This window comes from Nesoenas mayeri, assembly GCF_963082525.1.
Source record: "Nesoenas mayeri genome assembly, chromosome: 1".
In the NCBI taxonomy this organism is placed as follows: domain Eukaryota; kingdom Metazoa; phylum Chordata; class Aves; order Columbiformes; family Columbidae; genus Nesoenas; species Nesoenas mayeri.
The window spans coordinates 42,652,352-42,679,849 of record NC_137541.1 but is presented as its reverse complement, the minus strand read 5'-3'; the positions used below and the strand labels follow the sequence as shown (position 1 = coordinate 42,679,849).

Genomic DNA, 27,498 nt, shown 5'->3' with positions numbered 1-27,498 from the left:
AACAGTTCTACCTAGGGCACCACTTTTAATAATGAAGTCTTAAAAGCACAATATTCTTTTAATCCACTTAACAGGTACGTTTACGGCTAGAGTAAAACAAGAGGGTTTTGTGGAATCAGGAATAATAAGGAGTAACTGCATTTCACAACTAGGAACACAAAGTTAGTCCATTCCCTTGGGCTCATGCTTCAACCTCAATGAGACATAACATCTCTGCAAAAAATCAGTAAAAACATTAATTGTCTTAGTGCTTTAGAGACTTGACTGGGGGCTGCTGCTTATGGCTGGAGACGTCAGCTGTACCAGCCAGTCTCCCCAGATCTGATTCCTGGCTTACAAAGGAGTTTGCATGTTCCCTACGACAGACTGAGCAGCTCATTAGTTCACTCTGCCCTTATGCAGTCCACACATTTTCTGTGCCATAAAGTACTGAGCATGCAACATCCCCAGGACATTTCCTAAGAAGGTCAGCTATATGAGCTGTGTCCTGAGACTGTGTCAATGCAATTACTTATATGCTAAAGGTGGACAACTGGCCCTCCCTTGCAGCTAAGAAAATTGCATGTCTTTGAGCAGCTAGTTGCTGTTATTTCATCTCTTTTTAACAAATGCCTTGGTATACTCAGTCATTGGCTTCTTGGCTCTGCGCAGCCAGTCATTTGGCCCTGTACCACTGGAGCTGCTCTACAAATACTTTATCTTTGCTACCAAGTGCTTTGATGAAAAAAAAACACCCAACCCAAAACACACCAGGCCTTGACAAACTGGTTATTCCTTCCAGCTCTAGCTCATCTGTGCTCCTTGGAGAGTTTGTGGAGCACAGTAACTGCATCATTCTCAGTCTTGCTCCCTCTGGAACAAGTTAGAGCAAATTTAAATGTTACTTAGTGCAGAAACTCTATAGGTCAGTGGAGATTAGCAGGATTATTACCACTGCACTCCTACAGCTTGCTGTGTATCTTACCGAGAGAGAACTCGGTGCAGACATTTACTCAAAGACTGCCTATTGCCTCCACTTACGCATTCAAGTGGTCTTGGGAAAGCTTAATTACAACTACTGTTATTTTTCCAATTAAAAGCTGCCGAGCCAATTAGCAACTGAAGGCTCTGAGCTTCAGAGGCCAACGGTGTGTGTTACTGAGCACTTACTTCCTCTAGTGTGGAGACTGAGGAACCACTGGCTTCCTGACTGTTACCTCGGCTGTCCCTCACACTACCTTCCGTGCATGCAGCCTTAGGATCCATGAGGAAATCTCTCTGGCTATAGTACTGCAAGATGCTGTCTCTCCTTTCTTCAGAAAGCTCTTGCCAGAGGTAGGAAATAGCTGTGGAGACCTCAGGAAGAGGCACCTCCTCAGTGCAAACAATCCCATGCTCTATCAGCAGGTCCACTGTGTGCTTATAAAAATACAGGTATCTGTAATGAAAGGAAAGGGAGCATCTCTTAGGAGCAGGCTATGAGGCAGCCATCTACTGTAAATCAGCAGGAGGCTGGGGAGTAGCTCTGATTTGTAACTACTTCACTGACTGCCCCCCACTAAGACTTCACACAATTACTGAGGGTTGCCCAACACTGTTTGAAGGGTTTAGCAACCCTATTTTGCCAAGATTTCATCTGCAAAAGGCAGGCTCCAGCCCCAGTCCCAGCAGGACTGCCTCATTACAGAAGCTCCAGGCTCTACTTGTTGCACAGGCAAACCTCATTCTGGCATTTAATAGATTTTGAGTTACTTGCATTTGTATCCTGAGGCTTTTACACTGTAAGTCACTTTTTATACTTTTACTGGCATTGCAATACACTTAAAAGCCTGGGCTGAGGTCATATCCTGACATGTTAAATACTATACACACAGACGGAAAGAGACTACCCCGGGCCTGGATGCTCTGCCTTAATTAAGCACGGGAGCTCAATTTCCTCCATTTTACATTCCTAGGACTGACGTCCATCCACTCTGTAGTGAAACTGGTAATGGAACGTAAGTGTCGTAATTTCAACCAGGTGACAAATTCTCAGAATGAACCTGATTCTACTGTCAGCACCCTGTGGCACAATGAACGAGGGATAATAATGTCTGCTTTGGAAAGCAGCACTGAAGGTTATTTTATGTTAATTAAATGCTTAGAGCTTCTCAGAGGAAAATAACAAGATCAAAGGAGTACAAACCAAGAGTTCTATAAACAGCACACATTGTTACTAAGTTTGGGCTTGAAACGATTCCTTGGAAGATTTCCCAAATGAGCACACTTCCTGATTAACTGAACAGTATTGCACGAGAAAGTAACTCAAAAAAGCTCAGTGGTTTTTTTTTTTTAAATTAGTTCCAGCAAACAAATATTGAAAATTTTAAGATAATTCTGCACACAAGCCTCAACTTGTTTAAAATCCAGTTTTCATACTCTGGAGCATTTTCCACCATTGCTGGAGACAAAATACTGGAAGGGGAGTAAGTGTCTTCATGTGCTCATTAAGGATTCTGGATGTCCAGCTCCAAAGAAACTATCTGGAGTTTCTCAAACAGGTGAATCTGAATCACCATTAGACAGCTTTGATAAAGAAATTAAGCTTGAACTGTGACTCAGTTATTTTCTTCCCAGCTGGAAGGAGACAACTACATCTTGCACTGGACAGAGAGTGCTGTGTGGTCCTCCCATCGTAGCTCCTGCTGCTGAGCATGGAAAAACAAAACAGTCTGTTGAAGCTCAAAACATTTCTGATGCTGCCCAAATAATGTGATCAGTTGATCACCAAAAGGCTGTTATTTTATTTGCTAAAGAGTCCATATTGTTTTACGACTGTTATAAAAGATATTTTCTTGAGAAGAATTAGCCACGAACCAGCTGCAGGCTCCTGTGAAACAGTAGGATAAGTGCCAGAGCCCCCATGGCAGAGGCCCTGGTCAACCTTGTCAATGAAGAATGGGAAAATCAGGTGTTTACAGCTCTGTCGTGCAGTATTTGATGAAGCCAAGCTTCCTTCCCCCAGAAAAGCTTGATTCAGCACATTTCAAGGTCTTGTAAATGATACCTTACTACAGCCATCTCCAATTCATACAGGAGCAAAAGCAAGAACAGTAGTAGGCAGCTGGTGCCATCTGCTGGCACAACTGCAGGCTCATTTTGATGAAAAACTCAATAACTCAAGGGAATTTTTATAAATAAGCATCAGTTGAAAGCAAATAAGAATGAGAAACTGCCAAAGTTTTTGTTTATGGTGGTGATGCTGTGGAGGAGGTTGCCAGCTGCAGCTGTGGATTCTCCTGCACTGCATATCCTTAACTCTGGAACGTCCAGGGGAAAACAGACTCTGCTTGATAGTACAGGATAGATTAGAAATCCATCTGTTTCTCAAATCTTTACAATGAAATGAACACTTATCCTTTCGGAAAAGCATCCATGACCCCTAAGAATCTCCTAGTGCTGTCTGACAGCAAGTGGAAGAATGTGATGAACGTACTCAGTCTTAAGATATTGATAACTTCGAAAAAAAGCTAGTAATTTTACCATAACAATCCCAGATTAAAATATATGGGCCGCTGACATGAAGACAATGGTTTTGGATTTTTAGATCCTGCACCAGGCACTTGGGAGCTGGTCCTAAAGGGGGTTAGACTCGTACCCACTAGCTATAAGTGTAGCACACACGTGTTTAGGTTCCCCCCATCCTCCCCACGCTGCAGACATTTTGAGGAGTGCTTTCTGGTATCTTCCACCAGCACACAGAGATATGCACCTGCAGAAATAATTCTGGATGAATAACCTCCTGTTCCACTTGAGCTTGCCTGTTAAACCACTACTGTTAATAGATACATTGCATCTCACTCTGCCAGCCACCCGGGCAGCTGTAAACCATGGGCACACACCCACTGACACACTTAATGTTTTTTTTTCCTCTGAGGATGGGTGGAAAATCCTCAGGGATTTTCCAAGGCCTGCAGAGCTGGGGGCTGTTATGACGGTGGGAGGTCATTCACATGTAAGTTGCAGGTAAGGGGCTTGGGAGGTGCTGAGCTCCATCACCAGCAGGGCATGCGAATGGCAGCAATGGTGTTAATGCAAACAAATTAAAAAAAACGAAGGCAACATGGGGTGCACCTACCGTTCGAATTCCACCAGATCCGGGGATGAAGTGTCTGGACACTGGGCAAATTCTGGCTTCTCATCCTCTTCCATTGTTTGTTTTTCACATTCTTGAATCAAATTCCAGATGCTAGAGTCACTCTCACTCGCAGCTTCTGAGGCTGATGCAGTGCTGGAAAGAGCACACCAGAAAAAGAGCCACATAAACAACTCCTTAACTGGATTAATAAGGCCCTTGTCATGGTCACTCCAGAGAACAAGGGCTGTTCCTCCCAAGCCAGCTTTCTCCTCCTCCTTTTGCTTTGTGGGCGAATGAGAAGTTCTTGGTGTACATGAGCTACATAGAAGGGAAAGGAAATACAAGCACTGACTGGAAAAGAGACCAACAAGGTGCCTGCAGTGTTCATGCACCGTACAGGATTAAAGGGGCCAGGTGAAATCTCTTCACCTTTTCCTCATGATGCTTGGAAATGCCTCTGCTTGGAAATTCAGTAACAATAACAAAGAGGTTCAGAGATGCTGGGATGGAAGCAAGTACGAAGTATTATCACCTTTCCTTGATGGGTATAAGTCCTCACCTGTGACTGCTGAAGTGCCTCTTGACATATTCCTCCCTGACTTCCCCCATGCTGGATGGGTTTCCATCCTCCAGGCTGAAGGACTCTGTTGTCAGCAGAAAGGTTACTGTCACATCAGTGCCACTTCTGGTTTCCCTCTCACCCTCAGCCCCAATCAAACAGAATAATTTCAACAACTGGTTCTTCATGAGCCACAGCTTTTCATTAGGCAAAAATGATGTAAAAGAAGAAACTTCTGCCTCTCCTATAATATAACTAGCATTATTGGGAGTTTGTAATCATTGAGGAACTTAGAATGTGTCTTCTTCCTAATGTTGGTCTGACATAACTGATGGTGAAAACAACCAGCAAATCAAAGTCCAGACAAGTGCTAGTCAATACAGTACTTCGTGATTGCCACATAATGAGCAAATAGCATGTAAAAACCCCTAACAATCAACCCGTCATTCACAAGCAGTATGAATTGTACATATACACAAGTAAATAAAAGGGGAGGTTTACTTCCCAACTCTACTCAACCAGCCTCACTGCTTGTGATCCCTTCAATTTTCCTCTGTCAGACTATTGCTTCTACCTGTGACTGACTTCTATGGGTTATCCAACAACATGGGTTCAGAAAAGATTGCCCATTTTAAGCACTGGGACTTTTAATTGATGCAAATTGGAGGTGTAAGCTGCATGAATAAGCAATGTTTTTTTTCCCAGCTGACAGCAATTTGGACACTTGAAGGGGCACAAAAATATCTCCAAAGTCTCTACCCCATCAGCCCCTACTCCTACGTGCTGCCACCGGAGGCAGTGGGCAGCATCAGAGAACAGAAGGCAGGTTGGCAAATGCGTGAAGCCCCATAGCAGGAGCAGTGTCACCTGTTCACAACGCATGCTGGACCACCCTGGCCCACAGTGTCACGGGTGATAACGGAGAAGTGCATGAAAACGCCCCGCCAAACTGAGAGAAAACAAACCCACAGCATCGCTCTTACCTGTTTCTATCCAAGTGAATTCTTAACTAGAGCTTTCAATTTCCTATACTAGGAACTCTTCAACAGCTTCTCTGTCCTCCTGCTTTACCTCACACCAGACGCTGCTGTTTTGAAGTTTACACTCGGGCCGTGCTGGACTCCCAGCGCCAGGTGCCCATGACAACTGTGACGCCCACCGTGCCTGGTGGCTGTGGCCAGGAGGAGCACAGTGGGAGCTCAAGTGTGCAGCCTGGGGACCCACAACAGCCCCACACATGCCATGGGGGGACTCAGCAGCGGGGTGACAAGGGCACGCTGTCTGACCTGCCTTCTGCCACCGGGTAGCAGGAATTACTTGTTTCCTTCCTTTGCCCAGGCTGGGGAGGGGGTAGGAACAAGTGAGAGGGGAATTTCTGAGGTGCAGTGCTTAGTGGGTCGATATATTTTTGTGCTATCCCTTGCTTATTGCTGCAACTAAAGCCACAGCTGGCTCTAATGCTTTAATGGGCTCAGCTGTGTACCTATCTGTCTCTGTTGAACAAACAAACAAAAAACAAGCCCAGGCACTCTGTCCAAGGCAAATACTTGCGTACAGTACCTTTCATCTTCAGCAAAGAACCCAAGGTTTGCTCCAGCTTCTGGATAGATTTCTTAGCCTTACGCAAAACCTGATACTAAACATAAGAAGAAATCAGAACTCACTCTCTGCTCTGACTAGACTCATGTTTTAACACGCCTTGGTTGTTTTCTTCACTTTTCCTTCATTTTGACCTCCCATTATCTCAATGTCCTTGTGAAAACAACTGTGTTGTTTCACCAGCTACCATTATCCATATGAAAAGGAGAAAGAACTAATAGCAGAGCAAATTTAAATACAGAATATAAACATCTGGATATATATTATGCAATACATACACACAACACAGTCACGTATTTGCTACTTAACTCTAATCTTCTTTCATCAGCAACTGGTCTTGTTTGGATCCTTCTCTTCTTGGAGCATGTCCAGAAATACCATGCCGTTAAGTTTTATTGGATGTCTACCAACTTTAGGCATAAGACTTTACTAATAATTTCCCATGAGAATTTTTCTAGGAGAAGCCTTTGCCATATTCTACTCTCAGCTACACCGATGTAAACTGGAATAACTTCAGTGCTGCACATCATTCCTTCATCATTTAGAGAGACCATAACTGAGAACATATGGCAAATGCATTTAAACATACACATCCCAAAAGTATTTAAAGATTTATGTGATTAGTAAGACCATCCACTGTCACCTTAGACAGGATGTGTACCTTGCAGAGTTCACACTGGATATTTTGGCCAGACATGAAGCACTAGGATTATGAATAAACTTCTGTATTTAGGCTCTTGAAGATAATTAACTTCCTTGGACCCCCAAAGTCACACAAGGGGCACATGATATTACGAAAAAGCAATTTTAAGAATTAGTATGTGAAGATAATCCCCTTAGACCAGACAGAACAAACATCTGTTTAGTCTTGGCTTCTGTGATTATGGTAACTTCTGCTTAATTTGCATCTTGTTCAGAACAAAGCAGACTAAACTCTTACCTCAAACTGCATGAGAGGTAAGAGTCTTAGCAGGCACAAGCCCCAGATAGCAGTATTTTGTGTGTTCAGAGCACAGGACTCCCTTTGCCTCAAGCATGGTAATATCCATCTTTTCAGTAGCATTTTGGGTCAATTTAATCTTAATACACAATTTTATTTTGATTAAATAGGTTCTTAGTTTAGTAAGGACCAATAAGCAGTACTGCTTTTTCTTCTCCCCTGACTTATTTTTCCAGAGTGTCTTGAAGCCAGAGTGCACGTCATAAGGCTGAATAAATTTCTCCCTCCTCTATAACTTCTTCTATGCCTAAATTCACTGTTCTGATTTCATAGCAAAATGCTATGAAATCAAGTCAACATCATGGGATCCCTTGGGTTGTTTCCAAAGCACTATAAAGAACCTCAAAGCTAAAAAGAAGCTGCAAAAAAGCCGTAAGAAAAGTGCAGATAAGGCACATGATAAACCCATGACCCAGAGACTGGAAAGTGAACAACTTGCTCATGCTGAGCTGGTAGCTTTAAAGCAAAAGGGATCCATGAAAGCTGTACACAGTGAAACTACACACACACACAGGCACCCGTAAAGATGGAGCAGTCATCCTAATAATCTTGGTTAAATTCAAACATACCGATGCATAATAGTGATACATAGAGAAATACAGCTCTCACTCCACACCTTTGAGGCTGAATTGTCTGACTGGGATAAAACAGCTTCCCGAAAGCTGCTGAAGAGTCTTGACAATGTAGCCCGGTGGCGTGCCTGTGACAAGCGCCGCTTTGCCACGCGGGGCTCTACCTCTTGCAGGTGTGTCAGGGGGCTGCGGCTCACTCCTGCATGTGGCTTGCTACAGTCTCCAGCTGTCTCCATCAAAAGCTGCAATGCAACATTTATTTATACTGAACAAATGTGTGAGTGGAGAAAATGAAACCTTACAGCCTGCGTAGTGGACAGACAGAAAAGGAAAGTTTAGGGTCACAGACAAGAGCACTCCCCACTCATTTTTCATAGGGAATAATGGAGTTTGAAATCGTCTCTTTGCCCGAGGGATGCCATCTGTGGGTACTGACTAAAACCCAATATGCCACTAACAATAAACGGCGTGGTAGGACACACGGCCGAGACAAACCCCCACCTCCTGCACCCTTCCCTGCAACGACTTGATGCTCCATTTCCAAGGGTCAGCTTCACAAACCGTTGACCCCTCAGCTCCCCCCATTATTAAAATCCAGACTTCTACACTGGATGGCCATTTCTTTCCCAATTAATCATGACATCGGAGCAGGACACCACACCAGACATACGCATGTGCTAGAGGGCCAGACCCACGCCCAGCCGGGCCCGCTGCAGCCATCCCCGGCTTGACAGAGCCCGAGGTGCCCGCCCTGGGGAAGCCCTTCCAGGCAAGGGGACCGGACCGAAACCCCCCGCCCCGTTACCGACCGCAAGTACAGCCTAGACGTCAGCACGCCCGCCCTTGCTGTTTCTTCAGCGGCTGGGAGGGGAAAGCCCGCGGGGGCCCACGCCGCGATCGATCGACTGATCGATCCGCATCGACTGATCGATCCGCATCGACCGATCCCGCCCCGCCCCGCCCCGCCCCGCCCGGCCCGGCCCCCTCCCATGACCACCGCCGCGCTTCTGCCCGCCCGCGCCCAGCAACATGAGCCGCACGTGGCGGACGGCCAATCGGGACGCGACCAGCGCCCGGCGGCAGCCAATAACGGGGTGGGAAAAACGCGGGCTGTAGGCGCTGGCGGGGAGGGGAAGTGGGGCAACGAAGAGGCGGGAAAAGGCGGGCGGGCCGTGCGCATGTGCAGCGATGGGAACTACAACTCCCGGCGTTCCTTGCGCTGGGCGGGTGCGGCAAGGCACTCTGGGAGTTGTAGTCCTGCTGGTGCTGGGCCGGACCATCGCGCTAGCGGCCGGGCAGCGCCCCCCCTCCACTCCCCGCCCGTGGGCGGGCGGAGCTGGCGGCGCCGCGGGTCCCCCATGGCGGCGGCGGCGGAGCGGACGGATGAGCTGGTGCGGGAGTATCTGCTCTTCCGCGGCTTCACCGCCGCTCTGAAGCAGCTGGACGCGGAGATCAAGGCGGACCGGGAGAAAGGCTTCCGGGTAAGCGGCGGCCGCGTCCCCCTTCTCGGCAGGGTGCCCCGCGGGGAGGCCGCGGGCTCCCCTCCAGCGCACCCGCTCCCAGGGCTGCGCGACGGGAGCGGGCCGGGCGGCGACGGGGCAGGTCCGGGAAGCTCCCGCGCAAGCAGCTGGCCTCGGGGGCGGCCGGGGCGCTGGGGCCCGGCTGGCTGCGCAGGCAGGACCCCTCGCATCCCGGTGGCGGGGCCGCCGCCGTGTACGTACGCGCAGCCTCCCGGCGAGGCGGCTTCGCGCAGCGGAAGGGTCTCCTGCTTCGGGGGGCAGCGGCGGGGGGTGACGGGCTCCATCCCTTCCCCGGGTGCCCCAGCCAGGGGCCGCAGGTCACACCCGCCGTCTGCCCGGCCCGTCCGAAGCCGCCGCCCGTGGCCCCTCCATCCGAGCCGTAAACCGGCCGGAGTTCTCAGCTTCGTGCCCAGGGGAACGGGAGAGACGCGCATACGGAGCAGCGGCAGGAGGACGTTTCCCTGCCTGTCTCTCTTCTCGGTCCTGAGCTTTTTGTCCAGCGGCTTTACAGCTCTGCTTCTTAGTCTGGATGTTTTAAGCACCAGCGTGGAAATTGGCGCAGAGTTTGCCGGCCTCGAAAATACAGTTTCAGCCCTTTTTGCAAGCTTTGGGTTCCTGCAGCAGTAGTTCTGGGCGCTGACTGTAGTCTTTTGGGTTGTCAGATTTTTCTTTAACCAGCAGTACAACATTTTATCGTTCATAAAACATGTTGCTTTTATTTTTAATACATCAGTACTTTGTTGATGTTTAGACATCATCAAACGATTGATTTAATTGGCATAATATTGCCCAAGACAAAATTAAGACAGGACTGCTGGAGTCACACAGTTCTGTTTCTTTTGTCTGTAGGAAGCCACAGAAATAGAGGCTGGTTGATGTCATATCACATTAACTGATGAGAAGGGAGCAAACCACACATTTAACAACTTTGGCAGTTGAATTTTGTGTTGGGCGCAGATTTTCTTTTTTCCCCCTAATGCCTGTCTTGGCCATCAGAAATCACTGAACGGAAAGTTGATTCCCACACTACCGTTCTGCCTTACTCATATTGCAGAAATTATTTTTTTAAGAGACAGAATGACAAAAAAAATGATTGCAAACTTTTATGCCATGCCTTGTTAGTAGATGATGTTATTCAAGGTAAAAGTACTTCAAAAGTTGCAGTTTTCCTCTTTCCATTGGCTAAATACATTTTTTTTCCCTTTAAAAATAATACTGTTTTCCAGATGCTGCACTTGAGTTGTCAGCACTTAATCACATTCTTCCTGTTTCTTCATTGTCAAGTGACTTCTTTTAAGAGAAATGGAAAGTTTTGGTTACTTGCAAAAAAACTGCACCAACTGTGTTTAACAAAATGTGATCTTCTTGTTAAAATGTGCTTGAGTATGTTCCTTCATGTTTACTTCTTATTTGAAAGGTGCTGTGGAGTGGAAGAGTGCTAATACAAAATGCAGAGTGTTTCATGGCTTAGGAAAATAGCTAATGCATTAGTGCATTGTAGTGGGTTTTGTGCAATTAAAGCTTCTCAGCTTTAAGTTACAGAAAGTCTGTTGTTCTGGCAGAGCCCCTATGTGACCACAGCCTTGCCTGTTTTGACCTCTCTAGGTAGATAAGATAGTGGACCAGCTGCAGCAGTTTGTTCAGAGCTACGATCTGGCTGCCCTGCGGGATTACTGGAGTTATCTGGACCGGCGCCTTTTCAGCCGTTTGGAAGATGTGTACCGGCCAACAGTGAACAAGTTGAAAACTAGCTTATTCCGATACTACCTTGTACATACTGTTCAGGTAATGTTTGATTTTTAGGGTTCTGTTTTAAAAAAGATCCTGCTCTCTAAAATCAGAGCAATGAAATACCCATATGAGCCTCTTGACAGGTCTGGTGGATAAGGGACAAGCAATTAATGTGTTGTGTATTTGGAGCGAAGTAAGGGATTTGATGCAAACTCGCCTGATAAGCTTGTGAGCAGGATAGGGAAGCTCAGGTGGGATGGAAATGTGGTTAAGTGGGAGCAAAAAAATCTTCCTCACGTCCAGCCTGAACCTCCCCTCCTTTAGTTTAAAACCATGACACCTTGTACTACCACAACAGGCCCTGCTAAAAAGTCTGTCCCAATCTTTCTTACAGGACCATTTTAAGTACTGAAAGGTTGCAGTAAGGTCTCTCTGGAGCTTTCTCTTCTCCAGGCTGAACAACCCCAGCTCTCTCAGCCTGTCCTCACAGCAGAGCTGTTCCATCCCTCTGATAATTTTTGTGGCCTCCTCTGGCCCCTGTCCAACAGGTCCATGTCTTTCCTGTACCGAGGGCTCCAGAGCTGGACACAGAACTCCAAGTGGGGTCTCACCAGAGTGGAGTAGAGGGGCAGAATCACTTCCCTCAACCTGCTGCCATGTTCCTTTTGGTGCTGCCCGGGATACGATTGGCCTTCTGGGCTGCAGGTGCACGTTGCCTGCTCATGTCCAATCTTTCATCCACTAGAACCCCCAAGACCTTCTCTGCTGTGCTGCTCTCGATTTCATACTTGGAGATGAAGGCAGGTCCCTCTCAGACAGGATGGTTGTATTGGTAGCTCAGTCCTGCTCAGCTGCTGCTAATAACTTGGATACTGGGAGAGATCACAAGGTTTGTAATCACTTTCTTGTGTGGCAGAGGAGGACAAGAATAATTCTCTAAGCAATCTTGCTAAATTGAAGAAACAGGTAGAAAAAGGCTCCAAGTGCCTCTATATAGGTAGAAGTAGTCAGCTGCTCTGATGCAGAATAAGGAGCGATGGAGCAGGCAACAGCAGTGTAGGGAAGAGCTTTACTGAAGTGCTGGAGATCAACAGGCAGGATTGTCTGTATTCCTTCCACTATAAACTGCTTGCAGGACTCAGCCAGGCCTTCCAGGCACCACAGTTCTTAAAGCATCAAGGGAGTTGGAGGGTCCAGTGGAAAAAAAGGTGACTTGAAGTTGGTGGAGTTGAGTTTTAGTTCATAAGAGATGGGAGAAGTGGGCTTCGAGTCTGTACGAGATCATGTGGGAGAGAAAAATGAGTGCATGTTTTTTTGTTTGCTTTGAATAGAACACAAAATAATGAGCTTAAAATGGAGGAAAGATTATCTTGTTGAAACCCTAGGAAAGTAAATGGAATATGATACATAGGAAGGGCTTCGGCAAACAGCATAGACAGGAATTCATGTTTCATTTCTTATCATTTAGAAGGAATGTTTCTCCCTTGTTTCCATTCCCTGACAGAAAATATTAAATGATGGGTTTTGGAGGAGACAAAATCAATGCACATTTCTGGAAGCACATTTTTTCATGTTTTTCATGTTTTGTTTTGCCCTGTGCTTACCTTGAGGCATGACTGTCCTGGCTGAATGATGTATCAAATGGAAACCTTTTCAGGCTACATCTGCTGTAAACTTGAGTAATTTGAAATACACTTTAGTCCTGTGTATAAATGCTCACATCTTACATCAATGCACAAACTGTACTGGTTTAGCTAGAAAACAGTGTAAGTGATCAGTTTGATTTGCCTCAGCCTTTGAGGCTGGTGACTAGAAAGAAGGTCAGATTAAGTGCATTAGTGAGCTTCTCCTAATGTATTTAAAACTCTGTTGTTCCTATATGAATCTGTTAACTAACCACTAGCTCTGTTGGGTGGTGAAAGTAGTTGTTAGTGTGTTCATAATGCAGAGCCTATGTTCCCATGCGGTGGTGTGAATGGAAGTGTGAGCCTTGTTCTTCTTGCTGTGTTTCAGAGCGGCCGCAATGACAAGGCGCAGGAGTTTTTCCTCAAGCAGGCCTCTGAGCTCCAGAACCAGGTGGAGTGGAAGGATTGGTTTGTCCTGCCCTTCCTCCCCGCCCCAGACTCCAACCCCACCTTCGCCACCTATTTCTCGCGCCAGTGGGCAGATACGTTTATCGTGTCTCTGCACAACTTCCTGAGCGTCTTATTTCAGTGCATGCATATCCTTTTTTGCAACTAATAGTTAAATCTCTCTTGGCCTGGTGTTACGCTTACTATTAACGCTGGTGCCAAGAATATATTAATAGTATTACAGAACATGTTGCTTTCAGGTGATTGTTCAGAGCCAAGACTTAATAGGAAGCTGGTGTTTACCAGAGGATGTTGGAATAGTTATTGTTCAATTATCTGATTATATGTTATATTCCCTGAGCACAAACAATTGTGGTTGTTGCTAATGCTGAACTCATCCCTGTGCTAGTGACTACAAATCTTGTGCCCATCTCATTTTGAAATGCTTTTCCTCTTTGCTTGGCACAGTGCAACACAGGCCTTCAACCTTGGGTCATAATCCATAACTGAACTAGCATCTCCTGTTAGACCCCTCCCTGGGTACAGAAATCCACAAAATTGTATAGTGACAGCTCACTGTAATAGGGCAGTTTGGTTCAGAAAGAACACCTCTTGTCCAACACTACCAAGTTCTCACCTTGTTTGTTTACACTGCAGCTGGAATACAGCTTATCTTGAACTGTTTCTTCAGTGTACACTAAGGCATTAACGTGATCTGTCTTGTCTTCCACTTCTGACATGTAAAAAGGAAGAATTTTAAAATCCTTGCAAAGCCCGAGTGTGAAGTAGTTCATGCAACTGCAAAGTACAAAGAAAGTACAAAGTTAGCTTGTGTAGCTAAAATATAACTAGTCTTCTGGCGTTGCACTTCTTGCTGGTAGTTTGAACTGGACAACTTTGCTGTCTTACAGGCAAATGGCCAGTACAAAACACTGACTTTTAGTACTCAGCCAGGTGCACACAATTTCTTGCCTTGGTTTTCTTTAACATTCCTCACCAGTTCCAGTCATTTTGAACTTCGAAGCTGAATGCCTCAGGAGCAGTCTCATACAAGAAGAAAATGAATCGTTGCGTCATAAGGTCAGAACTGAAGTCACTCTTTAGTTGCTGACTGCATGAGATCGTAAGTTTTGTAAAATTGGTTCCACCCATTCAAGAAAGTTCTAACTGTTCAGTGCAGTTATTCCAAGACAGATTGTTGTGTGAGTCCTTTGTTATTTTGGTTTAACTTTCAACTGTCTCCAGCAGGCTTAGAGTTGTGATCATATTGTGAAATGTCTGTTTAGGATATTACTGTCCCTCTCCCTGTGCTATTGGAGAAGTGGCTGGACACTGTGCAAACTCCTTTCCTGCTATGCTGTGAAGTCAAGCTGAAACTAAAGTCAGGTTAAGGGTGTATGTGGCTGACCTTGCATGGAAACTTGTGAATAGTGTTGTCATTTCCAGATTTTATCTGGTGGAGCAATAGAAAGGGGCAATAACTTCTGGCAAAGAGACAAAACCTGTCACTTCTGAAATGACCACTTAACCGTGGTTGCAGTGCACTTAAAGCAATTTAGATCAACTAATGGAAATGTTATGAATGTCTGTTTCCCAAATAATGACCTTACATTAAACTGTAAGAAGGGCTTACCAGTTCAGACAGAATGTTGCCCAGCTCCTTGTCTTGTTTTTGACAGTAGCATATAACACAGATAACACAGGCTGATCCTTTCGCAGTGTAATTTCCTATTAGATATGGGAAATCTACAGTTGAAGAACTTTCAAAACTGCAGATGACATGGGGATGATCATGTATGAGCAGAAAGCCTTGTTCATGTAAGCAGGTCTCTAGTTTCACTTCCTCTGCCATACCAACTAAGATCTTTCTTTGTATGAACGCATCAGTAAAATAAGTTTTGTGCTTTACCTCCTGTGTTACAAAACACATGATTTTGTGTTTCCTGTTTCAACTGTTTTGGTAGCTGATCAACACTGTTCCAAAAATGTTGAAGTAAAACAGAATAATTGATTTCAAAAAGGAGGCTTTTTGGTGGGGAAAAACGTGAGGTTTGTCACTATACTGTATGGAGTCAGTGGATCAGGTAAACTTTGACAGGAGGGTTCTGCAAAGGTGGTCAGTGAATTGGGACAGCAGGATAAGGTATGTTTTGAAATAGAGCTCTTTCGTTTCCTCCAATTTTGTATTCTGTACTTTTAATCAAATTAAAGCTGTTTTTTGTTTGTGGTGTGTTGATTGCTATAACTTAGAGTTTGCATGAGCATTCTCTGGCAAATAGGCAGAGGTAAAAACCAGACTTTTCTTTTTGGAGAACTGCTCAGGTCGGAAAAGGAAGCAGCTACCTATAGAATACAGGTTTAAATTAAAATGGTGTGAATAAATACTGAATTCGATGCTAGCTGAAACTAAGTAGTGATTCTGATTTCACTGTTGAAACAACGCAAATATGTGAATAACAAGCTGGATTTCTAAAGCTCCTTTTTCTTGTAATTTCTTTCCTTAAATACTATGATAAAAGGAAAAAGGAGAATTATTTCTGAAAAACAAATTTACAGAAACAGCAAAGCCTGAGGATCACTTTATGTGAACAAGGGTCACAGGTGTAAACCACAGAAAGCTGCATCTTGATGTTCCTCTCTGCTGAGAGGAAAATGTCTCTCCATCATGTGGAGGTAAATCTCACTGCCATGCTTGGGAGGGAGCTGGGCAAGGTGTGGAGCTGGGTTTCAGAACGACCTGGTGGCGTTGCCCTCCATGCACCCTGCCAGCTCTCCAAGCCCTTGGCTGTGGGAAGAAGACGACCTCCTGGGCTCAGTGCCCGTACATCGCTGCTGCAGTCATGTGTGTTGCCCTGGCCTTGAACCGCCAGCGTGGGCAGGCTGATCAGCTCTGCCCTGGCTGCCTCTCACCTCCCAGCGCTGTTCCTATCCCTCAGCAACAGCCCAAGGAGAGAAGAGAAGGGTTTTAAGTAGGCTTGTTTCATTTGTGTTAAGTACTGATTGTTTTGATTACTTGGACTAGCGTGGTGGTCAGCCAGTCGGAGCGGCTTTCTTCCCTCCCCACACTTCTGGGGCTGTTGAAATAAAAGGACTAAACAGCAAGCGGGAAGGAGGTTAATATCAGTGACCTTCTGTTTACTTGGCTCTCTTCTCTCCTTGTAGCTGTTTGCTTTGCAGGCTGAGTCCTCCCGCATGAGGAAAGAGGAACTGGAGGTGGAACAAGCGGTTGTGCATCACAAGTTGCCCGCATATGTGGCCAACATGGATCGACTTGGGGACTCTGAGCTGTGAGTGCCTGCTGGGGACAGGCTCTGCTGCTTTTGTTGGGTCAGGGAGGGTCCTCGAGGGTCATTTCCTTGTTCCCTGCCCTGGGAGTCAATGCAGAAAGACATCCAGGCAGAAATCCTGGTGACCTAAGTGGATTTAATGGGGGAATTCGTGACTTGCTGCAATTAAACTGTTCTGTGGCTACATCTATTGTATTCCTATCTGTGGAAATTAGGCAACATACAAAGTGATAAACCTTGTTTAATTGTTATTTTAGCTCTTTTCCCCTAGTACACAGTCATGTAAAGCAAATCTATGTATTTGAATTTATTGTGTTATTGAGATTTTTTTTCTCTTTACTTTAAAAGGATCTGAAAACAAATGTAGCTTAGCCACAAGGTATTAATAACACTGCTGGGGCTTTGACTTTCCCATGTTCTGCTTCCACTCCTATTCAGACAGGAGGAAGATGGTTCAAATGCTGCTGGCAGTGACAAATAGAAGCTGTAGCAGAGACAACATACGAAGTCTTTGTTTTAGTCTAAAAAATGCCTGATTAAATAGACCTAAGTGTATGATGAACTATCTTGATAACTGCTCTGCACTTCTTGCACAGGACAGGCTATGGAGTTTGATTTGAGTTTTGTTTTTTTCTTTCTTTTGACTACTCTGTGGAAAGTCTCACACATGGGGACGGGGATGTGAGGGATGGGATGATTTATTCCCATGTTTGTTTTTGTCCGTTTATACTAGGAAAACTTACCTTAGAAGTGTCATTTTTTGTGTGTGCAACTTGTCTCTTAGTCTGGTGACCAGTTTTGGTTGCTTTTTCCTTGTCTTTGCTCAACCCAAGGCCCAGCTTTGGTAGAACAGTTCCTTCCTAGAAGAGAGGATAGACACAGTGAAAGTGATTGTATTCCCCTTCCCCTGGGTGCTGCTCTGCTCTCAGAGGAAGCTGCAGCAGAGTGAGGTCAGACATTTATGTTCTGGGAAGCAGCTGCTGCTCTTGATGTTGTGGGCTTAGAAGGGAGGTGTGTGTAATCATAGCAATGGACCTAAACTTCCTTGTTTTCTGTGGGCCCAGTTTTTTAGATATTGAGGACCTGTGTTTTAAAATTGTTGAACATGACTTGCTGAATATCTAAGTGAATATTTAAGTGAATATCCAGTGAAACACTGGATACTGAATACCTCTCGATTTAGGTCTGATTTATGCCTTGAACTGGAAATCCTGGCTGGATGGGGTCTTTGAAGATCTGGATTCCCCTGCCTTTCCCTTAGGGTCTTTGTAAACTAAGCAAATAGAGTGGAAGGGGTTTGAGGTGGCCATACAGGCGATTCAGCAGCAGCTGGGCCCCCCGTCTCAGTGGCATCTCTGATAAGTGAGCTTTAGTTACAGTAATTATGATGATCTGCTTCAGGCACTAACAGGATGTTTTAAAACATTAGTGATCCATCAGCTTGGAAAGGAACATCTGTCCTCTTGTGGTTCATACTGCTGGCACTTTGCTTGTTGGGTGGTCTTTGATCAGGTTGTCTGCACATTCATAATTGTGTTTGGTGGGGTTTTGTGTGTGTGTGTTTGTGTTGTTTGTTTTGTTTTGTTTTGTTTTTTTTAGTGATATGACCTGCAGCCAGAGGAGTACTGCACATTCTCTTCAGTCCCGGGGAGGCTTTCTGTCCTCTTTTCTCTCCCAAAGTAAAAAGGGCCCTTCCAGGCCAGCCCATCCAAGTGGGGCTTCTCCAACACAGACTGGCAGTATGCTGCTAGGGAAGAAAGAACCAACAAATCACCAGGTAATTCTCAGATGTGTTTGAACGGTGTTCAGTATCCAGGGAATTAACTTGTACAGCACCCCTCCAGGTTTTTGCTTCCACCTGAAAAATGCAGCACAAGAACAGCTGCTGTTTTCTGGGGGCTTGTGGAGCCCTTGTGGGTCCTTGGTTTCTTTGCCTCCTCTTTTGCTCTTTGTCCTGCAGCCTTGCACAAACGTAAGTTTGCCAAATCATTCCTCTGCCTTCCAGAGTGCCAAAGCAAAAGAAGGAACGGTGAGCTGTAAGGATGGGAAGAGCCACTTCAGTGGGTTAGTAGCAGGCGAGTCAAGTTCCCTGCAGCAGCGGCAGAAGCGCTTGCAAGAGCACGGGAAGGAAAGGAAGGAACTGCTGTCGAAAGGGACCTTTCAGGTACTGGGCAACACTGCCAGGCTGGGAAGCAGAGGGCTGATATTTCTGTAGTTTGTTTGTGCTAGGTGGTAAAACAAGCACAAGTGTTCCCATTAAGCTTCCAAACTGCTACTCAGATCTAACTGTATCAAAGGTTAATCTCTGTAGTTAATCAACGCCTTCCACACTCAGTTTACTTCTGTGGCCCCAGAAGGGAATTGGTATTGATGTTTCAAATGGAAGAAGAGTTGTCTTTTGTGATGATCTGTTCGACAGCTTGGTCCTGGGGAGGGTATGTTTCATCCATCTTAACGGTCATGTTAAAATACTGTGTTATAATCTCCTTTTCTTAGTGGCAGTGGGCGTAAGTCATCTGTCCCACCCAAGTGATTTATCCTGATTTGCACAGTCTTTGTGTGGGACAGATAAAAATGGATGGAAAGTTTTCCTGGATAGGAGTGGAAGTATCCTTCATAGCAACATCTGTTTTTTGGAATTTTTTTGTGTTCTTTGTTGCAGTTTTGCCTGGGGGTGTGCCCTGCTTTCTAATCTAATGAAATAATAAGACTGTGTCCTGGATTTTAACCACTGAAAGCCAGCAGACTACATCTGTTCACATGTGTATTGTCTGGCTTTCAGCAGCCCTGTGGTCAGAGGATACAGAGACCAGGAGGAATGATGTCAGCATCTCAGCCATGTTTATTTTAGCTGTATGAGATGCTGCCTTGTGGTAGCAACAGTGCTGAGGGACTGTTGCCTGTCAGCCTGTACGTGTGGCTATTCTGTGTGGGGGGAACACTGCTTTAAAGAGGAGATGTTTCTCCACCACTGAGCATTCAAGGCTCTATGAGACCTTTTCTCTTTATGGCTTATCTACAACACTTTCATTAAATGGTGGCCAGAAAATTGCAAAGCCCAGATTCCTGATAAGAATCCTTTGACTTTGCTTTTCCTGTGATGTTCCAGGTTAAGGCAGTGTTTTCCTGGCTTTGTAGAAGTTGCTTCTGATGTTATAGGGGAAGCTGATACCATGTAGCTTTCTGTTGTTCAGTGCATATAAGCAAAATAGAAACTGAAAGGCAGTGCTGTTTCTGAGTGCCATTCCTTGGTGGTTATCTCCCCTCATCAGCTAACACAGAGGCATTCTTGGATTTATTTCCCAGTCTTTTCCAGCCTTGCGATTTCAGAGGATTTGATTATGTAGTGTTTGACCCATTGCTCAAGATGTGAAGCTGCTATAAATAAAGCAAGATGTGTTAGAGAACAGGAGTTCATAGCCATCAACACCAATACCATTTTGGGGCACTTTGTCTTCAGAGGATGGTTTAGCAGAGGAATGGTTGCACATGTTTTACTGGCTTATGTGCCATATCTGCTTCTTGTTCACCTTCTGGTGGCAAGGGAAAACTAAGCTGCTTTCGAACCCTTCTGTATGCTGCAGTGAAGATCTTGTCTCATTCAGGTATCTTCACCTCCTAAAACTCTATTTGTATTGTCTGCCCTGTCAAATTGAGTTTTAAACTTTTGAACTCATGTGTCAGCTCTATTGTTGTCATCAATCAGTTGGCTGCAATGGTTGTCCCAGCACACATGGACTAAATCTCTGGCAGACAAGGATAATCCATCTATTGGGGATCACCATCCAACAAGAGTATTTGTGCAGGTTTACTGAACTGCATATTATAAAGATGTAACTTGTATTGCTGAATGCAAGAATTTGTTGAAGCATGTTAATTTGCCTGTGAATCTGTTCTAATGGCATCAAAATGGGCCTCTGGTATCAGCTGGGGTATGCCAAGCAGAGGTGTTGTGGTTCCTTTAATTCTTACAGGAAAGTGTATGGCTGGGCACGTGGAGTGTGATATAAAGGATTCTACAATCAAGAAGGCCATATTAAATGGTGCAATTGTGCAACACACTATCCTTGTATTCAGAGGATCCCTGGCGGAAGGGGCATTGAGCTGACAGTGCTTCTGTTTCAGTGCAACTTCTCTCTTTATTTTTCTTTATTTTTCTTTGCTTGATCTGGAGCTGCTGCTTCCTTGTATTTCACACAGGATTTCTTCCTTCAGGGCCCAAGTGCTGAGAAGAAAACAGATGTTAGCACTGCCGAGACAGAACCATGCTCAGAGCTGAATGCTGAGCAAGCAGAGACTTCAACCAAAATGCCTGCTAGCGTTGCAGAGCCTGTGGGAGTCCGACAGGAGCAGCCTTTCATCGTCCTGAGCCAGGAGGAGTATGGGGAGCACCATTCATCCATCATGTACTGCAGGTAGGGGACTGGCAGAAGACGGCTTTCTCATAGAGGCCTCTCTAGAGGACCAGCTGTGTCTGGCCTTCTTCTCCCAGCCTCTGTTCTGTCCAGCACATTGTGCACGTACTCTCAGTTGTAGGGCAGTCAGGTTGCTGTGACTGAAAATAGCCTGTAGCTTGTGCAGTGAGGATGGACAGAGATTTTTGTGATTGAGAGATACCATCTGGGGAAGAAACTCCCTGGGAAAGCAGGATGGCATTGCTTAAGGGCATTATGCTTTGCATGTGGAGCTTGGTATGCTTCCTTGTGCCAGTTATTGTGGACTGAACAGGAAACAGTGCAAGGAAGCTCTGATTCCTGCAGAAGTAATTGGTGTGTGGCCATGAGACCAAGGATTACTGGGGTATCTACCTGCATCTAAGAACTTTAAGGAGAAAAATATCCAATTAATTTTCTTCTACACATAGGGTTGATTGTTCTGGACGGCGAGTGGCCAGCTTGGATGTCGATGGGGTCATCAAAGTCTGGTCTTTTAACCCCATAATGCAAACTAAAGCTTCATCCATTTCCAAGTCTCCATTGCTGTCTCTGGAATGGGCAACCAAGCGTGATAGGCTGGTGAGTAGCCTGTGTGTGGAGACTCAAGAGTCATGGCAGATGATTTGGGGCTGTGTTGCTACTTCGAGACAGCTGCGTTGTGGATAAGATCAGGCCAGCAGTTAGTTTCCACTTTAATGGGACATGGGGAACTGAAGGCTGTAGGGTCTAAGAAAAGCTGGAGTGGGGAATGTGCTCTTTGTATTGAGCAATGAATTCACCACTGGTTGCTCCAAGACAGAAGTTCCCAAGCTGCAGTGTGGTTACAGCTGCAGGATAGGATCAGCTCCTTTAAGAGAAGTGTCTCTCCGGGCAGAGCAGGCAGCCCATTGCAAAGGCAGGCAGAGACAGCCTGGTACAACAGCCCATGGGAGCCCAGCAGCAGGGAGTTGTGGGGCTTTATTCCCACCCTTTCTGCTTGTGTGGGTGTGAGAAAAGCTGTGTGGTCAGTATTATATTGGTGCCTTATGAGTTGGGGGTTGATGTGTGCATAAGGAGCTTGGGGCTTGTTTAAATATCATTACAGTTTTAATGTTTCCTGTAGCACTTTAGCTCTGTTGCTAGAGAGAAGCCTTAAATTATATGCATTCTTCTGAGTCCTAGAACTGTTGCTAGTGTTTCACACCCTCCCTTGGCAAAGAGAGAGGGCCGTGTGAGAAGGCAGACCTGCAACTGAGGGAATATTGTTTGCATTCTGGCACTGATGTTGTGTTGTTGCTACCCCCAAAATTTCACCTGTGAAGATCTGGTGCTGCAGCTTGTCTCTTTCTTTCCTTTTACTCTTAGAAAGGAAGTTGTCCATGCAGTTATTCTGATGTTTCTTCTGCTTTGTTGAGTTTTTCTGCTTGCTGATAGATTCTTCTTTCTGAAGTATATGGGGATTCAGCAGCAAATCAGGCTCTGAAGTGAGAAGGATCTGACTTGCTTAATTTTCTTTGGTGCATCCCTCCATGGTTTTACTTTTGATTTAAATTGTAGCACCACTGATAAAGCATGTATGAGCCCTCCTGAATTATTTCCTTTTCTCCTGGATGAAAGGAATTGGCTTCTACTTGTTTTTTTTCTTAAACTTAGATTGTTAGTTCTGCATTACTCTTCCCTTGCTCCCCTAGATATTGAGACTCCACATATGTTTTGCATCCTATAATGTTGACCCATCATCTAGAAAGTGGCTTTTATTCCACCTTGGTGCCTATCGGATTGTTTTCTCACTGCGAAGCAGCTTCTGTGAGTCTAGGGTAGTCATACTCAGCATGATATGCACAGAAAGACAGGATGTGCCTGAATGGGGTGATGCTTAATACAAATGCATAAATAGGAAAAAAAAATACTTTGTGGTGTTGATGGTGGTTGGACAGCATCCCTATACTCACTTGCACTCCTTCCATCTCCTCCTTGTTGGTTTCAAGCTGTTGCTTGGCAGTGGGGTCGGGACGGTTCGTCTTTATGACACAGAAGCGAAGAAGAATCTCTGTGAAATCAGCATTGATGAAGACATGCCCAGGTAATACTGTTGTTTTTTTTTTTTTTTTTTAATATATAAATATAAATGTTGTTGGTTTTGACTGTGAAAAGGTGGGTGAACTCTCAATATTCCTGCTGCTTTTGTGCAACTACAGGACTATTCAGCCTTCACCCAGAGGGTGGTCCATGTCTGAGCAGTGTAAAACTGCTCAGTTAAACAGGAGACACTCAAATTCTGTCTAAGCACACGGATCCTGCCCTCACTTATAGTGTACCCTGTCTTGCAGTGTCTTAACAGGAGAGCTTGTGGTCAAGTGTTGCACTTGAAGCAGCTTCCAGAGAGAGGGAATTCAAACTGTTTGTGTTTCAGGATCCTCTCGCTTGCCTGCAGCCCAAGTGGCGCCTCCTTTGTCTGTTCTGCTGCAGCCCAGAGCCCCATTTCCCACATGGACTACTCAGCCGTCAGCTCTGGGGGCAAAAGCATGAACCAAGTTCCTGGGAAGCTGCTACTGTGGGACACTAAAACGATGAAGCAGCAGGTACTTAGTGGGTTTCTTTCCTTTCTCAGTCTGCTGTCTGAGAATGAGTGTTTTCTGGTTTAATGTGTAGGAGGCCTCTTTCTAAATTATGCTGACTTTCTTTTCAGTAGCCTTCTATTTTCCCCCCTTCCTCCTTCCACCTCTATCATATGCAGGATAAAAATGTTCTAAGTAGCTTCTGTGTTTGGGTGGGGATTTTTTGTTTTGTTGGTGTTTTGGGTTTTTTTTTGAGGGATTCTTCAAAATAGTCTGTAGCCTTGTTTCTATCCTGCCTGCACAGTTTGTGACTGGAAATCTCCCAAGTGGATTGAATGATGCTTTGCTCGGCTTTCTCTGGTTGAGCTATAGTGAAGGGATTTATTTGCTGCTATTTCCCGTGCCCTCCCTGTTTTTAAGTGGTGTGCTTCTTTCAGAGACTTCATCTCCTGTTATTTTCTCTATTTTTCCTTTTAGATGGGTCAGCTTCTGGCAGGGAGTCCTTGTCCTATCTCTTGCCCTTAAGAAATGCTGTCCCTGACGTGTAGGAGAAAGCAACACACTCAAGCTAATGCCTGCCAGAAGCTGGTTTTGCAGCCCTGAGGCCAGGGCTGAGAAAGCTGTGGCTTGGCTGAGGTGAATTGTTGGTTTAGTGTCCCAGTAAAATGCAGCTGCCAACCTTGAAGTCTGTAGTCATGAGAGGTGTAGGGCTCTGAAGTGGAGGAGTTCTTGCTACTAGATACAGTCTTTCCCCACTCCTCAGCACTCCCAGCTCTGTTTCTCAGCATTAATGCAGACTTTCCCTTCCAGTTGCAGTTCTCCCTGGAGCCTGAGCCCATTGCCATTAACTGCACAGCCTTCAACCACAATGGCAACTTGCTGGTCACTGGTGCTGCAGATGGGGTTGTTCGTCTCTTTGGTATGTTGAAATTAAGCAGTGAGGTGGCCCCTTGGTGTCCCCAGCTGGCTGCCCCTAGCACCCTTCTGCCAGCAGGGAGGCAGCCGTGGGACATGCCTGAACGTCAAAATGGAAGCTATTTTCTCTCCTCCACAATAGCTCTCAGAAGTGAGTTGACATAAACTTTACCTGAGGGACATTGGCTGGAGACCCTGGTAGCGCTGCTGGATTTATTGTTTCCCTCTTGCTGAGGAGCAGATTTAACTTGCCCTTGAGCCATGCAGTCTTGGCTGTGCTGTATAGCAGTACCACTGCCAAAGGCTGAGTCTTGAGGAAAGGAATTGATATTCAGCTTTCCCGTTGAAGGCAAGGACTTTGCATCAGTCCTCCTTCCCTGAGCAATTCCTGTTTCTCAGGTTTTCTCCTCTTCAGCCTGGCCTTGCAGTAGAGGCAGTTTGGGCTCCCCTTCTCTGTGAATGAAAGATCTGTTTCTGGCCCAGGCACTGAGCTGAAGGCAGCAGTCCCAGGTCTGTGGGAGGACAGAGCTGGCAGCAGCTGTTAGGGTAGACGAGGGGAGGAGAAGTAGAAGAAAGGTGGCAGTGGGGCTTGGATGCAAGATGCCTGTGGTTGGCAGTGAGCATGTGAGCAGCCCTGTAAAGCTGGAGGAAGAGATGACTAGTTACAGTCAGTGATTTTTGTGGCCAGTGTAAAAGCCACATGTTGGAGAATAAGCACGGTGTGCTGGGATTGGATTGGGCTCCGCAGGCTGGTGTAGAGGGCTGGGACAGAGACCTCATTGAATGTAAAGGGCCTCTCTCTCTTCATCTCAGCTCTTTGTATGAGTAGTGTTCAGTACTGGTTCTCCCCTCAGATATGCAGCAGCATGAGTGCGCCATGAGCTGGAAGGCACATGATGGGGAAGTCTACTCCGTTGAGTTCAGCTATGATGAGAACACAGTCTACAGCATAGGCGAGGATGGCAAGGTAGGCTCTGGGTGACCTTCTACTGCTCAGCTGGCAGCAAGTTCCCTTCTGGAGTCCTCCATATAGTGAGGAATAGCAGTAAAAATACCCTCAGAGTCTGGAGGATCTGGAGGCTGCTAACTGTAGCCTTACATGTGCAGCACTACCCTGCTGTATGCAGTCTCTGCAGAGACAGTGGCTAGAAAGTGTATTAGCAGCTGGAGCTGTCTCAGACCTTGTCTGCAAGTCTTACTGTTGGTGACATCCGCTTCCTAGAAAAGCCGTGTGAAAATGACCTTTTTATGCCCTTGAAATCACATTTGAAATCTGGGATTCACCAGGGAGTAAGTCCTTGACCACTTTGCATAAATTTCCTTGCCAGGAGCTCCCTGTTGCTTATAATAAAGGCTTCAGTTTCTGCAGTTCCACAGTCTTCAGCAGTAGAGAGGTGTGGCTTAGGGAGGGAGGCTGCCTGAATGTGTTGTGGGTCCTTGGCTGTTGAGAGTTAAGTGAATTCCCACCAGGATCCTGCATGCAATGTGGAAGGACACTTAGGCAGCAGTGCTCAGGGAAGGTAGGGCATATGTTTACCTGGACAGCAGGCACTATTAGTAGCCTTTGCAGCCTGTGTTTTATAAACATAGCCACTTAGATGTAGATGTCAAAACGCCATATTCAATTTGTGAGAAATAGCCACTTTGCTTAGAAACGAGGAATATCCCCTCTACTTTCATTCCAGTCAGTTTAACTATTCACTTTTGTCATCTCTTTTTCTTCTTCTAGTTTATTCAGTGGAATATTCACAAAAGTGGCTTGAAGGTGTCTGAATACAATCTTCCCAGTGAAGCTACAGGTCCTTTTGTTCTGTCTGGGTACAGTGGCTACAAGCAAGTCCAGTTTCCACGAGGAAGGCTTTTTGCTTTTGACTCTGAGGGCAACTATATGTTGACATGTTCTTCTACTGGAGGAGTAATTTTTAAGGTAAGTCTGAGAAGTTATGGGAAGTACTCCTACACCTCCATACAAGCTCTTGTTACAAGGCTGCAACATCAGCCAGTGGAAGTTCTCAAGCAGTACCTACCATTCCCTGCCCTGTGAAAACTGATGCTTAGTTTCATACAGTGTGCATTTTAGCCATGTGTGGTATTAAGCAAGAGTTAGAACCTTCTGAAAATATTTGGCCTGGTGTATGTAGCTGGAGTATGTGTGTTCCTTGTTCTTAAAGCTCAGCTGCAGCATTTTTCCTTAGTGCCCAAGTCCCTAGGACAAAGTTGGTGGTTTTGTTTTGTTTTTTTTCTTGATACATTGATGCATGTCAGTTCAATGCAAAATGTGTGATTTTTGACTGCTGCTCATCTTTAATCTGCCTTGTGTGCTTGCTGATGTTATGTTAGTCCCAGCCAGATTTTCTCCTCTTACTGTATACTGAAAGGAAATGAAGGGTAAGGCTGAATGGTTCCAAGTACTCAAAGTTCTGTGCCACAGTAACAAGTGGTTACTGACCACATGCCCCTTGCCTGTCTCCTCTTGAGTCGATGCCCGTCAGTATAAGTCATTGCAAGGCAGAGGAGATTAAATTTTTACTGATTTTCTGCTTAATTATGTACGTGTGCTGATGGGGAAGTGGAGTCTGTAGCAGGCTTTGGCTTTGCCTGTGGGTGCACTGGCCCTACCACAGAAACGTATCTCCTTAAAATTTTAATGCTTTCGTTTTAGTTAAATGGTGAGGACAAGGTTCTGGAGAGCTGCCTTTCCCTAGGAGGACACCGAGCTCCTGTTGTCACAGTGGACTGGAGCACAGCTATGGACTGCGGGACCTGCCTCACTGCCTCTATGGATGGGAAGATTAAATTAACAACCTTACTCGCTCAAAAGTCTTAACCTGGACAGTGATGAAGGGAAAGAGTAAGAGACTTGATGAACAGTGTTAACTCCATGGGAGGAAACTGCATGGTAGAGAATGCAAACCATAGTCTCTCTTTACAATGTATATTTGCCTCTTGACAAAAATTAAATATATTTGCCAAACTGTGCAATAGAATGCCGATATGGGACCAGATCAGTGGGAGCACTGAAAAACAAATTTTCGCTGACCCATTGTGGCAGCTGGACTTCCTTCATTAGGGAGTCTTGACGAGCACGTGGCTAGAAGGCTACTGAGATGATGTGTTAGGGGTTTTACAACAGAAAGTGAGGCTGGAGGAGGCATGCACAGTGCGTGGTGACGA

At 45.5% G+C, this 27,498-nt stretch overlaps 2 protein-coding genes across 2 annotated transcripts in view; one reads left to right on the top strand and one right to left on the bottom strand.

Moving 5' to 3' along the window:
- Positions 1-9,106, bottom strand: part of STRA8 (stimulated by retinoic acid 8) — a gene marked incomplete at both ends in the record, with an annotated part of 14,724 nt that extends 5,618 nt beyond the window's left edge. The window contains 6 exons of the mRNA XM_080363657.1: positions 1,150-1,417; positions 4,097-4,249; positions 4,656-4,740; positions 6,216-6,291; positions 7,871-8,068; positions 8,717-9,106. Of these exons, the coding sequence (XP_080219783.1) occupies positions 1,150-1,417; positions 4,097-4,249; positions 4,656-4,740; positions 6,216-6,291; positions 7,871-8,068; positions 8,717-9,106 (1,170 nt within the window). The remainder of the gene's footprint in view (positions 1-1,149; positions 1,418-4,096; positions 4,250-4,655; positions 4,741-6,215; positions 6,292-7,870; positions 8,069-8,716) is intronic.
- On the top strand, positions 9,105-27,498 carry WDR91 (WD repeat domain 91). The gene is made up of 15 exons (XM_080363391.1): positions 9,105-9,307; positions 10,952-11,131; positions 13,091-13,298; positions 14,147-14,229; positions 16,312-16,436; positions 18,036-18,213; positions 18,442-18,600; positions 20,652-20,851; positions 21,301-21,451; positions 22,840-22,934; positions 23,265-23,433; positions 24,220-24,328; positions 25,179-25,291; positions 26,054-26,251; positions 26,987-27,498. Exons 1-15 carry the CDS (start codon positions 9,185-9,187, stop codon positions 27,149-27,151), a joined length of 2,256 nt encoding a protein of 751 aa, XP_080219517.1. The 5' UTR covers positions 9,105-9,184; the 3' UTR covers positions 27,152-27,498.

Excerpts from the sequence above, each read along its gene's own strand:
- WDR91 (XM_080363391.1), top strand. The coding sequence starts at position 9,185 with ATGGCGGCGGCGGCGGAGCGGACGGATGAGCTGGTGCGGGAGTATCTG. Across the intron at positions 14,230-16,311 it reads ATGAATCGTTGCGTCATAAG|CTGTTTGCTTTGCAGGCTGA; the intron begins GTCAGAACTGAA and ends CTCTCCTTGTAG. Across the intron at positions 25,292-26,053 it reads GCATAGGCGAGGATGGCAAG|TTTATTCAGTGGAATATTCA; the intron begins GTAGGCTCTGGG and ends TTCTTCTTCTAG.